Source organism: Melospiza georgiana, chromosome 2 (assembly GCF_028018845.1).
Source record: "Melospiza georgiana isolate bMelGeo1 chromosome 2, bMelGeo1.pri, whole genome shotgun sequence".
NCBI classification, from domain to species: domain Eukaryota; kingdom Metazoa; phylum Chordata; class Aves; order Passeriformes; family Passerellidae; genus Melospiza; species Melospiza georgiana.
This window is the reverse complement of record NC_080431.1, coordinates 98787988-98802440: the sequence shown is the minus strand read 5'-3', so window position 1 is coordinate 98802440 and position 14453 is coordinate 98787988. Positions and strand designations below refer to the sequence as shown.

General features: G+C 36.1%; 1 protein-coding gene across 1 annotated transcript in view; it reads left to right on the top strand.

The window, feature by feature from the left end:
- Positions 1-14453, top strand: part of PUDP (pseudouridine 5'-phosphatase) — a 60830-nt gene that overhangs the window by 25738 nt on the left and 20639 nt on the right. Inside the window, exon 3 of the mRNA XM_058018288.1 lies at positions 9715-9944. Within this exon, the coding sequence (XP_057874271.1) occupies positions 9715-9944 (230 nt within the window). The remainder of the gene's footprint in view (positions 1-9714; positions 9945-14453) is intronic.

Sequence of the window (14453 nt, the reverse complement as noted above, 5' to 3'; positions counted from 1 at the left end):
TGTGTCTTCTGAGGATGTTTATTAATGGATTGTGGATTTATTCTACAGTCACTCAATGCTGTTGAATTAAGAATGGGCTTCTTGAATGTTGTGCAAGATGTAAGATTGTGGTAATGTTTGAGTTTACCATTGTTCTCTGACTGAACTGATGTTTTAGATGGTTACAGGTAAATACAGGAAAGTGAAAGTTAATTGTCATATTCATGGTGTAAGAGTACTCTAAAGTGCTGTGTCTCTGGTCATCTTTTGACAGTTGATAAACAGATGACATTTTATTTTTCAAACTGTTTCTAAAAGTTGTGAAAAAAAATTGGATTGAAATTTGATTTGGTGGAAAGCACTGTTAAGCAGTGGCCAATGATGTTTGAAAAAGTGGCTCAAACAAAGTGGCACTTGTTTCTGGATGAGCTATGCACATGATCTTGCCAAAGATGGTAGTGCTGTAAATTCCTAAATCAAGTAAAGGTATGTCAGAGATGGCTAAGGATAGTGTGGAAGTTGAATGAAAATTTAATTGGCAAAGCAGTTCTTCATCTGACAAGTTACGAACTTGTCCTGGTTCTGACTGAGATAGAGTTTTTTTCCTTCTTAGTGCCAGGTGCAGTCCTACGGGACTGCATCCCAAACATGTTTTTGACAGGAAATCAGCAACACAGTTGATAGAGGTTTTAAATTATGTAAAAATTAATATTTATGTTCCTTCTATGGTCATGCATGTGTCAGTATGTCCAGATTCAAATGAGAGTAATGATTTGATGAATAAGAAGTCTCTCCAACCAGAAGGTTCTCTGATACTTTTTAGGGAGAAATAAGATGAGAAGACAAAATTCCTTCTTAATAGTCATGGCCTTCCAAAATGAGGGGGTAGGCTGGTAGTTTCCACCTCCACTTTTGAAGGTTAAGAAAGGATGCCATACCATTGCAATAAGCATTTTTAAACAGTATGTCATAACAAAGAAAGAAGCAGGTTGATCTGAGAGTTGTGTTTCCATACTTTGATGAGATTCAGAAATTAGAATAGAATAGAATAGAATAGAATAGAATAGAATAGAATAGAATAGAATAGAACAGAACAGAACAGAACTTTTTCAATTGGAAGGGACCAACAAATGTCATCTAGTCCAACTGCCTGTTCAGGGCTGACCAGTTTAAAGCATTCTTGGCAATTAAACCAAGCCATGGATAACCCCATCTCTGTCACACTGTCACCTTCACAGCAGCAATCCTGACTTCACCTGAGGATTGAGAGCAAGCGTATAAAATTAATAGCGTCGGTGAAGGGCTTGCCATTGTTGTAGCACACCAGACTTCATAAAAATATTTTAAAATAATTTTATTACTTAAGTTAACAAACAATATCTTCTTTTTCTAAGTGAGGTTGTTTTGTTTTGCTGAGTGCTCTTAGTGTTCAGAGGCTGCTGGGGTTTCTTGCCATAGATTTGTTTTTGTGAACTTAAGGATTTCCTTATCATTGAATTGGTTAGAAATCTAATCAATGTGACAAAGCTGAGTGCAAATGTTAACTTTTCTTTGATTAAAGAAAGTGATGAAATCTTGAAAAGATTTCATATATCCACATATCACATTCAGTGTGGGAACTGTAAATGATTTTGGGAAAAAGGGGTGGTCTTTTTAATACACAAGCTATATATATCCTTGAGATTTCTGTTTGTGTACAAGTGGACATAAATCATCAAGACACACATAATGTGTGCACAGTTAATTTAAACACTGCATGGACCACTTTGGTTTCCTTTAGTCTTTCTGTCAGCAGTAAATCTTTTCTTCAAGATATACACCAAACACTCTTGAACAGCTTGTTTTGTGCAACATTACAGTAAAATGAAGTGGACTTGAATATCTGTGTCTAAAGAGCCTTGATTTAGGCACAGAGGTCAGGTGTCCTCTGTTCTTGGGCTGCTTAGTGTGAGTAGAAAAGTAACCGTATCTACACAGTGGTGAATGAAGAGCAATGCTGTGATAGATGTAGGTGTAGGAGTACTGAATGTGAGACAAGCCAAAGTTGTATTTGACCATTGCCATTTAACTTTTTTTTTGGCAACATGGACAGTGGGATTGATTGCACCCTTAGCAGATTTGCTGATGATTTTTGTCCCAGTAAGCATGCTGAAGGGAAGGAGTGCCATCCAGAGGGACTTGGACAGACTTGAGAGGTGTGTCGAGGAAAAGCTCATGAAGGTCAATAAGGGCAAGTGCAAGGTCCTGTGCCTGAGCTGAAGTAATCCCAAGCACCAATACAGACAGGGAAGGGAATGGATTGAAAGCAGCCCTAACAAGAGAGGCTTGGGGGTATTGATTGACAAGAAGTTCGACATAAGCTGGCAACATGTGCTCGCATCCCAGAAAGTCAACTGTGAACTGGGCTGCATCCAAAGGAGCATGGCCAGTGGGTCAAGGGAGGTGGTTCTGCCATTCTACTCTGTTGTTTTTGAGACCCCACCTGGAATGCTGCATCCAGCTGTGGGGCACCCAGCATGAGAAAGATGTGCACATGTGGGAATGAGCTCAGAGGAGAACAAGTGATCATCTGATCAGAAGAATGAAGCATCTCTTCTTGAAGGCTGACTGAGAGAATAGGGGTTGTTCAGCCTGGAGAAGAGAAGACTTCAGGGAGACCTGATAGCACCTTTCAGTATCTCATGAGAAATCTGGGCAAGGACTTTTTACAAGAGCTTGTAGTGACAGGACAAGGGGGAATGGCTTCAAACTGGAAGGAAGTAGGTTTAGGTTAGATATTAGGAAGAAATTCTTTTCTGTGAGAGTGGTGGGGCACTGGAAAAGATTGCCTGATGAAGCTGTGAATGTTCCAAAGTTTTCAAGGACAGTCTGGATGGGGCTTGGAGCAAACTGGACCTAACAAAAGTTGGCCCACACATGGCAGGGGATTGGAGCTAGATGATCTTCAAAGTCCTTTCCAATGCAAAACATTGTATGAATTTGTGCACAGACTACATGAGGAAAGGATATGGTGACCGGTACAGTTCTTCCAACAAACACTTCAGTGCACAGGTCTGAAAATCTGTTGATTAATATTGTGTTCTTTTAAAAAGTCTGTAGCCCATGTTGTTTCTTTCAGAATATGCTGCATCTCAGCTACAAGTCTTAGCAAGTGTAGTTGTATTAGCATGAGCTACATGGAGTAGACAAGCTCCAAAAGTGTAGTAAGGAAAGAGAAACAAACCATACATCTACATCAGCAAAGGAAAAGGGAAACAGAATAAAAGAGGTAGCAGATTAACAGATTAGTCAAACATGATATGAAAATAAAAATAAAAACAATTGTGTCTTTGAATGCGAGTAAGAAGTCAGATTAAATAAATAAATAACTTACACCTCTCCCAACTACCCCTCCCAAGAAAGCATAAGCATGTATACATGAAATATACATAAGGAGAGATCTGGTTACCCACGAAATACAGTTCTTGTTCTCTGTTAAAAACAACTTCGTAATGTATTTCCATACTCTGTTTTTTCAAACCACCACATTTCTTAGCAAAAAGTTTGGAAATAAAACCTTTCCTTTGACATTAAAATAAATATGACTAATAGTACTCGTTAGTACCTAGTACAAAGAAAAGTGGTCTTCAAAACTTATTTAAGTAAGGAGAATGAGTATCTTTTCAACAACGAAAATCGACTAGCAATGAAATGATTGTGATTATAAAATACAGACAAACATAGCACAGGATTGTAACTGGATCACTTACCACATAACTAGTAACTACCTCGGAAGAGGGATAAGACAATCTTTAAAATTTTCTAAATGCCTCACTTTTTCTGAAGTATTTTTGTAGTCTCCAAAACTATGTCAAAGTTTATACCTAGCAGCAATGGGTAGCCTGAAAGTTGTTACTTTAATCATAACTATTGAGGCCTGCATGAGTAAGCTTGTTGGACTCGATCCTTGTGGAACTCTTCCAAGTCAGCTTATTCTGTGATTCTGTGAAATGAGAAGTAGTATTTTTATTAAGCTGATTAAAGTGTGGAGAAGCTTTTGAACATAGTAAGTCATCTTCATATCACTTTTAAAATACACATTTTCTATAATCAACCTAAGCCTAGCTAATTTTTTTTTTATTATTTCCATACATGTAGCCTTTTGCTTTCTGTAATAATTTAATATGAACTTCCACTTGCATCTGAAGGAAACACAGAATCTATGGAAATTTCACAATATAACCTGATTTCATTGACCACTTGGTGGTTGGGGCAGATCTGAAAGCCCTGTGAGCTGTTTGGATTTTGTTTGAGGGTGGGAAAATGTCTATATGTCTGGTATATGTCCTTCCTAGCAGAGAATGCCAGCTTTCAGATAAATTAGGAGCAACAACAACACACACACACACACACACACACACACACACACACACACACACACACACACTTGATATTTCTCTATTTCCTATTGATTTCTTGGTTTTCTTTCTGGGATTGCATTGTGGATAAAATACTATTTATCAGAAATAAGATGTAATTGGTACCTAGGTGCCAGTCAGGGAAGAACTAAGCACTGGCAAGAGGGGTATAGTACACTGTGGTGTTTGTGATAGGCCACTGAAAATGACACTGCTTGTTTATTTGAGGCCTTCTCAGCCATGTAGGAGACCCTGTAATGTAATTTTGAAGCTTAGGTTTCATAGAATCTACCTTATAAATTCTAGATTTTTAACTTATTATGGTCCTTCTTGCAATGTATACTTTCTTGAGTAAAGGTCTTGTGAAGTTCATTTTTAAGGACATTTTCCTTACATAGCTTACGTTCATCTCTTTAGGATTCAGATGTTAGAGAAGACAGGGGAGCTGTCTGTGTAGGTCTGAGTATTTATGTGCTCCTGCACTCTGTGCTAACAGTACACTAACCAGATGTTTTCCTGGACCTGGAAGACTGTAGGACTTCAGCTCTGTGTATAAGACATCAAACAGTGGATTTTCAGGCTAAGGTACTGTCAGAGCTTGCTGTGTGATTGTCTGTATGATGGTGTTATGCCTTCAAATAAATCAACTGCAAGCAGAAATATAAACACCAGTGTAGGTGAGTGAGGGTCCTTAGTGACACAGAGTCCCCAGGCAGGTGCAAAGGAGAGCTGCTTTATTGCAAAAACCAGGCCTTTTTGAGCAGTTAGTCCAGTTAGCAGTTATCAGCTACCACCATACACCACGATGTGAACATATCATGATTGCATAACTTGTTTTTCTACCCCTAACTCAGCTGAGTCACTTTCACACAGTCCTTTTCTAGTTAACCAAAGTAACAGGCTTGAGCCATGATTTTGTAGGGCCTTCCTTTTGTAAGATTTTGCTGATATGCAATACAAGAGATGTTCTGCTGGGGAACAAAGGAAACTGAAATTAGGGTTCCTTCCAGAAGTGGTATGTATAATTCTCTTCCTCCTTTCACATGTTTTCCCAGTTTATCATGGACATCACTTTCTTGTTTATCTTGAAAAACATTCTCATTATACTCCTGTAACATTTCCGTAGGTGAAAGTTTGGTTGGAGATAAATATTTGAAAAAAACAGAAGAGCTTTATAGTCTCTCCTTCTTTATCTGAAAGCATTTTAAAAGAAATAGATCTGAATCTGTATATACAGAAGTGATACAAGAACAGTGTTTTGTACACAGATAGAGAAATACAAGAAAAGGCATGGTACAAAAATTTGAAATTATATAAAATAAAATGTAGCAAAAATGTAGCAAAAACTTCTAAACTATTGTGCAAGACACAGAGATTATGTTTTTATAAAGCTAAAAGGAAAATAAAATTTTCCTTTGCTTTCAATCAATTTGAGTTAGCTTTCAGGAGTTTCATCTTGTTAATTTTCACTTCATGATCAATAATGTCATTTGATTAGAAAATTGAATAGCTTAAAAGGAATAATGTAGAAAACAGTGTTGTAATAGCATGTAAATAATTAGATAGGGATTCTCGTTAGATCATTTTAGTGTAACATTATTTGGTTTCCTGAACTCTTGGTGAACATCTAGTATTAGTCAATTAGAAGGAAAATGTGGCGGTTAGCTCAAGGGTTTTGTTGTTCAGTATAAGTCTTATCTTTAGTTTGTCAGTTGATCCAATGTATCAGTCACCATGATATCAGCTGAATCTAAGGCAAACAACACCACATCTGGAGTCTAATGGAGGGATAAAAGTTCATTTTTCAAAAAAATAAAATAATGTACATACTTTTGTGCAAGTTTCAGAACAAAAGAGACGATCTCTTTCTTTTAAATGTGTCTGTGGTCTCAGAAGAAATAGCTCCTTTCTGTTTGTTTAATTTGTTTTCTTTTTTCCCTCAAAGTTGATAACTTCATTGACATTTGTGATTAATTGGGTCTTAAAGATGCTGACATTTAAAGTTGATCCTCCTTCTTTGCAGCTTCTGTAACAAAACTCAGCTTACAATTCTTTTCTGTGCAATAGTCACTAATACTTAACTGTTGTAGTTAGTATATATTAAGGTTCGATCTAAAACTTCTTATTTAAAGAGATAGTGTAAAGATACAGTATTTACCTCTTTTGCTATCTAAAAACAAGAGTACATTTGGAAATAAATCATAGCAATGTGGGATATTTTTTCCTCATTTTTTATAACTACTTGAAGAATTTATGTTGTTCTGCATAAGACATTTATTGCCTGTGTGCCACATTTGGAGTGTATTCTTATGCTGGAAAAACAGAGATCCTCATTTCTTTTGACATTTCTTGAATTTTTATTCTTGTTCTCTATTACTAAGCTTTCAGTAGGAGAGGTGGAGGGTAGTCCCAAGAAGTCTAGCAGATGGTCCCTCTGGGATGGGTGGTCCATGATCCCTTACATGGTGCCATAAATAAATTAGAAGTTAGGGAGATCATGGGAATTTTCAGTATGCTTCTTCATAGCCATTGAGTTTTCATTTGGTTGGTTTTGATTGTCAGTACATTGAAAAATCTTTGTAGCTAAAGAAGATGTAATGACACAGTATTTGCCAGGGGAAGTTTCTTACAGATCTTTAAAGCAGTTCCTCAATTCCCCTTCTGTTGATAATTTCTTAAAAAAAATAGATACTAAGGAAGATATTATATTCTTAATGAAGAATTATATGCCGAATTAGTAAAATAATTCTGTCGGTAATTTGATGTGGTGGCAAAGTGTCTAGAACTAAGCTGGTGGTAATTGATGCAAACAAAAATGGATTTTCCTGATCTATAGCTTTTACAAAGAGGGAAGCAAACCTGAAATTAAAATATCTTTCAGCTGCTATTGTTCTGAGCTTGTCAAGTTATGCTAGCTATTCTTCCAAATGCAGTTTAATTTTTTTGTGGGAAGCTGATTTGCCCTTTGCATTTTTTTTCTATCTTGCTCTATTTACATGTGTGCAAATAATAATTTTTTAAGGGGCATGTTGTCTGAATAATGTAAATATTTTCTCTCTGGAGATATTAGCTAAAACTGCATTTTAGCTCCCTTATTGTGAGGGAAGTCAAAAAGAGAAATCAAATACACATGCAGACACATTTACACACTGAAATCATGATGTGCTCGAGGAATACAAGGGAGAGCCCTGGAGAAATAACCTTTCTGCAACAGTGCTTCTCTCTGGCTGGCTACCTCCAATAGAAACAGAATAAGCATACCCAGTGAGAGATGAACTGAAGCTGTGATGCAGTGGGAATGAAGAAAATTAGCTATTTGAAAAGAGCACAACTTGAGAGAAAACTAACCATATCATAGAAAAAGCGTAGGAGATAGGAAGAGTCTTCTGCTTGTGTAATCTTTGGACTACTTTATGTTACAGCACTTATGTATGCTAGCCTTGCTAAATGTTCCAGTTTATTAAATTCTTTAGAATGAATGCATTTTATTTTAGGGAAGAGACATTTATACTCCTGCTTTACATTAAGGAATCAGTGCTTCCATTAATTTAATATAGACTTACTTGGCATGATTCAGAATGAAGATATAAACTATCTGGCATACAAAGCTGGCTTGTATTTAACATCATATTTTAGTGAAAGGACATAGTTGCATCATTTGGGAAAAAGTGCACTTGCTTAGTATAACCACTTAGCGGAGCATAAGAAGGCTTTTAAATAGCTGATGTATTGACCTTAGAGGAAGAGTAGTGCTTGTTATATCTGTCCATCTCAAAGTCTAACATTAGAGAAGTGCATGTATTCAAAGTTTGAAGGCCATCTTCAAATACAAGCATGGAGCTGGAAATGCCAGTTATTAATTGTTTGATTCGATTCTGGAGAAAAAATGAGAAATCTGCAGAGAGTCATACCTACAAGTCCTATTTCCCGATAGATAGATTAGTTACTGCACCTATTCACTAATCTACACACTTTGTTATCAGTAGTACTTACAGCTTTTCAAAGTTGGGCATATGACTATACCTGGGAAAAATGTATGGCAGATAACATGGTTGTTTATAGAATTGAATGGCTGGATCACAAAGGAAGTACAAATCAAAGGGGCTGGGGTGGCCAAGGAGGAGTAGGAATGGTTTAATGGTTTAAGGGAGTGAAATGGTTTAAGAGAGTAGGAATGGTTTAAGGGAGTGAAGACCAGACATAATGATGATAGTGAATCAGGAGGAAAGGAATAAGATTATTTTTGTATAACGAGGCATGAAAAATAGGATAAGAATTAATGTAGTTGGAAAATGAAAGTAGAATTGTGCTCAAGTTGTTTCAAGGAGCCAAAAGTCCACTGGACTCTACTTGAACTTAAAGTAACTGAAACTAATACCCTGTGTCCAGTACAGTTGGGATTAATGCCAAAAAGCACAGCTGAAATGATTTTACATGTATGGAGGATTTTCACTTGGGAATTGATAAAGACCAGACATCCACACTTGTTTTTTATTAGATAATACTAATTGTTTTGTCTGGGAATGGTATCCAGCATTTAGAATACTTCAGCAAAGGAGTATTAAAAACCCTTCAGAGAAAGCTCAAAACTTGCACTGAATAACAAAGTATGTTTCCCTCTTACACAGTCTGGTTGTGTTTTCACTGTTTGCTGCATTAACCTTCCCTAGAAGACTGGATCAGATTGAAATTTCTACCCATTAGGCTTGAGGTGTTCATTACTCTGGGTTCACAGCATCAATAGATAAAGCTCTGGTATTAACAACTGTGACTGACAGCTGCTCTCCTCTGCCCAGTGTTACTTGCTTTAGTAATTGCAAAAGAGAGAAACTATGCTCTCTTATGGGCTGGTTTGAGCCAGCTGGATACCTACTTCAGGAATTAAATCTCTGTAATCCACTGAGAGGAGTATACTTCTTTGATTTATTTTTTTCCAGGAACATAACTGTATATGAAAAAATGTTCTCTCAAACTCTTAGAGTTTTAACTAATAAACTTACATGATGTGGGGAAATTGCTTAATGAGTTTCTAGTGGGTCTCATTATGTAGTGTTATTAATCACATTTTTGACAGATTTTGAGAAAAGCTTTGTTTGATAGCAGAAAACATATGTATATAGCTTACAGAATGTTCCATGATTTTTGAGTGTAGAAGGAACATTTCAGATATAGCAAGAATTTTATTTTACACTGACTATTTGAAATAGGCTTATCACATTCAGTAAGACAGCATTGTTGAAGTATTGCTAAATGCTTTGTAATTGGGTGTAGACATTACTACGTATACCAATTTATATGGATATTTATAAAAACTAAAATGTGTATATTTGTCTTGCAGGAGTCAGTAAGCTGGTCCATCATTTACACAAACACAAGATACCCATAGCTGTTGCTACCAGCTCGGGTGTAGCATCATTTGAGCTAAAAACAAGCAGACACAAAGACTTCTTTAGTCTTTTTCATCACATTGTGTTGGGAGAGGATCCTGAGTTGAAGCGTGGCAAGCCGCATCCTGATCCATTTTTGCTTTGTGCAAAGAGATTTGAACCTCCTGCACCACCAGAGAAGGTAAGAGGGAGAGGGCACAAATTAAATTTAGGAATTTTCTGTTAATTAATTAATTTAGGGCATAGATTACATTTAGGAATTTTCTGTTTGGGCTATATTTGGAAATGTTTTTTTAATGTGATACTTAGATTTATATAAACATTATTAAAATCAGCAACCCTCATTTTCAAAGATGTTTGTGCTGTCCAAGACAGGGATTTAGAGTTTGTCATGCAGATTGCTCTGATTTGTTACATGGTAGCATGCAGTAATAGGAAAGTGTAATGATTTTCTTCTGTATATATAAGTCTACAAGCTTAACTTCACTATTCAGAGTTTGGAAACATTCATGGCTGATTTACCTCTTAAGTGTCAAAACATTAAATATAGTTCTTTGTGATGAGGACATATATTTTTCTGAAGCTATATCTTTCCACTAGCAGTCTAAATCTCTGAGATCATAGTCCTTGTTTCCAATTTAAAACTATCAGTTTGAGCACTCTTTCTCAAATAGTGGATGTGTTAATTTTTCCTGTCTTATATATAACTTTACAAACTATTCTGAATTAGAAATCTGTGGGAAGAAAATTTCACTGAGAGTTAGTTAAAACAATGTCTTCATTTTTATTTTAAATCAAATTGCCTTTATCCTTAGAATATTTTTCTCACTTCTTCTCTGCCACAAGTTGAATGTAAGTTTTGGAGTTATTTTCATTACTGCAGAAAAATGTGTTGCATGATAATTTTAGGGAAAAAAATTAGGTAGATTAGACTGTGATTACTGTTCTCTCAGTAAAATTATTGGGAAAAAATGGCTACACAAATACATATGGAATGATTAGGTAAGATTCCTCACCTTTCATACTTCAAGTTCTCACCCAGAGTCTAAATGGTATTTTTATTGCCTGGGAATACAAAGTGAATTAAGTTTGGTGCAGTGTGATTTCCTTTTGAACAGAGTTAACCAAACTGGGTTTGGGATTTGGTTTGATTTTTTTTCTGTTGCAATTTGTCTTGATGTGTGAATCTACTTCCTTTATAAGCTTACATGTTTAGAAATGGTACACCAAATGTACATAACCAAGGAAATTGAATGTCATCTGTGTTAATGGCAAATTAAACTATAATTTCATGGAAGGAGCAGGACAGCTTTTCCAAAACCCTTAGTTTTTGTGGTTCTATTTCAGAAAACCCACAAGATAGTAATACTTAAAACAATCAAAAAGTTTGAAAACAAACCAAAAGAAAGCAACAAAACCAGTGAACCAGTGACAGTGTGTAGATACTTGTATTCTTCAGTTATGTTAGCATTGAAAAAAAGCCATGAAGAAATAGTAGCATCTGTATTACACTAAATATTTTTAAACTTTAAAGGTATGTTAGACAATCAGTGTCACAGTTGTGTATTTTTAATTTTGTTCACTTTCCTTTGAAGAAGGGCATAGATGTTTAAATCCATCTTTTTCCTTTGTAAGAAGTTTATAGCATCAGATTCCCTTAGTGCAGATAATTCAGCTGAATTTTTTTTTTGTTCCATCTGAAAATGTCACAAATGTTGAAGTGTGGGAAATTTACTAATGCACAGAATTCCCAAGAGGAAGGAAGTGAAAACAGTGCATGTGAAACTATCCAAAGCATTTGTGACCAGTTGCAGTGTAATAGTGTCATCTGCAGTGTTTTGTCCCAAGCAGTGAACTAATAGAGCTACAGGTTTGGATTTCATGCCAGCAATCATTAACATGCAAGGCTGCAGCCAAGTATCAGGAGGTAAAGCTAATGTCTGCATAAGCAAATAATTGGATTTAAGCAAAACAGACTGTTAGAGCATCATAGGCAGTGCTTGAGCTCAGAGGTCTATGCTATATATTATTTGAATGTTTTCAGTTGGATTGGATTTACAGCGATCCCAGGCTGAGATAAGGTTCTTTGGAGCTTTATGTACTCTTAAACCTTGGAGCTTGCTTGATGAGTGCCTGCAGAGAACTTTCACTGGAGATGCTGGCTAGAACAACCTAGTACATACCAAAATACCCAGTGAAACCAACTATCAGGGAGAAAGTGAGAGCTTTCAAGTTTGCTTCCAAACTTTATTGCTGCTGTTAGCAAAAAATACAATGTAGGCATAGAGAAAACCAAAGCCAGAATTGAGCTGTAGTGTCATATCACCCAGTGGCAATTGCTGTGCAGGAATACTTCTGCAAGTAGACCAGTATTTAGGTGGTATATAAATGGCTATGATATCTGCTATACTGTCATTGAAGGATGTCATAGATATCCATCTTGAAATTTCTTAGATGTTGATCTTTTGATTTGCAGTCTCTGCTTAACTAGGAACTTAATAAGCATAATGATAAAATGATAGCACAGGAATTTAAAAAAAGATACAGCCTGCAAATTCAACCTAGGTCTCCTATCTTGTGCTACATGAAGCATCATATGAACATCCAATGCTAGTAATATAAGCCCATTCATATAAGCAATCATGTAAGTAAATTAGCCAGATAATCAAAATATGATCTAAAAATTAAATACTAGAAATTTTGTATTTTAATAAAATTTATTTTTAAATATATTCCAAATTCTGCTCTTAAATGCACAGATGCAACTTGTATGAAAACTATATGTGTAGAAATGATGTGTTCTTGAATATTATAGAACTTTCAGGCCACAATGTTCAAAACACTGTGTTCTTTTTCATACATTTTATTTAGATGATTAAAAAACACTTTTCATAGTGTTATTTCTGTTTGGATTCTGGTCGGGGAATGCTTAAACAAACTGAACATTAATAAATCCAGGGATCCTAATGGAATGCACTCTCAAGTGCAGAGAGATCTGGAAGATGTTATTGAAAGACCATTTTCCATAATTTTTGATCTATATGGCCACTGGGAGAAGTGCTCGAAGGCTGGAGACAGCAAATGTCACTCCTGTGTTGAAGCCAGGCAAGAAGGATGACCCATGGAGCTGCAGGCTTCTCAGCCTCATCCCAATCCCTGGAAAAAGATGATGGAACAACTTATCCTGAAAATCATTTCCAGGCACAGTGAGGATAAGCAAACCATCAGGAGTAGTCATTATGGCTACACCAAAGGAAAGTCATGCTTGACAACCTGTTTAACTACTTTGATGAAGTGACTGTCCTAGTGCACATGGTGAGAGCAGTGGCTGTTTTCTGCCTGAGCTACAGTGGTGCCTGTGACACTCTCACCCACATGATGTGGATGAGCAGACAGTGAGGTGGTTTGAAAAGTGGCTCAGTGGCCAGGCCCAGAGGGTTGTGATCAGTGGCACAAGTCTAGCTGGGTGCCAGTGACTAGTGGTGTGCTCTGAGGGTGAATACTGGCTGCAGCCCTGTTTAACATCTTTAGTGGTGTGGATGAATTGAGAGAATGCTCAATGGGATCTTACTAATGCATATGAGTACCTGAAGAAAGACTGTAATGAAGAAGGAGGCAGACTTTTTTCAGCAATGCCCAGTGATGGAACCTGAGGCAAGGGACACAGACACACACAGGAGACTGAGCACAAGGAAACACTTTTTTTTTTTTACTGTGAGGATGGCCAAGCACTTGCAAAGGTTGTTCAGGAGGTTGTGAGATACACAAAGTGTGTCTGGACACAGTCTTGTGCAATGGAGGAGGTTGGACCAGATGAGCTCTGGAGAGCCCTTCCAATCTCACTCATCCTGTGGTTCAGTGATTAACTTCACAGGTTTGATCTGGGAAGAAAAAAATAAAGGGAAAAAAAAAAGTTTTTGCTGAACAACATTTTTCTGTTCCTCTATAATTTACAGAGCTCACATTATTTAAAATAATGCTTTGGGGATTTGAAATACCAGAATATTAAATTTTGATTTAAAAGAGTTATAGTAACCAAGCCATTTGTGTGTATTTTTATAGTTTATACATATATATATTTATATATCAAATACAACTTCTCAATGCTATCTTGAAGAAGTTTTGTTTCATAATAACAAAAATGGGATGCAAATAAATTTATTTTAGGTATGGCTCTGAATCAGAGGTTTCTGACATCCACATGCCAGCATTTATACATATTTCCAATATGTTTCTGTCATTAAAACCACACAGATTAATTAACATCCTTTTTAGGGCATTGAAGGCTAAGGCATTTCTTTCCAGTATTTTGGTAGATTTGCTTATAGCTTTTCTGTAAAATAAAGGACCTTAGTAGTAGTTTAAAAGCGAATAAATCCATTTATATAAACTTTTTAAACAGAGGGATAGACTGTAGTAATACAAATGGTCATAACTCTCTTATGAAGAATCAATCTGTTCTATTTAAAAAGTTCCAAGTGATGTAAATCATTCCCTTAATTTAAAAGACTATTTCTTTGCAGTTTCTTCCATTTCTAATTAATTAATTGATCCCATAGTTACAAATAATCTCTGTACCAAATCTAGAGAGAGCTCATTAAAATTTTTTCAGACTGATTAAATGGCATTAGGATTTATGAGTCTCAGTGGGCATTTTGTCATAGAATGGAGAAGTTCAAAGAGAAATTTT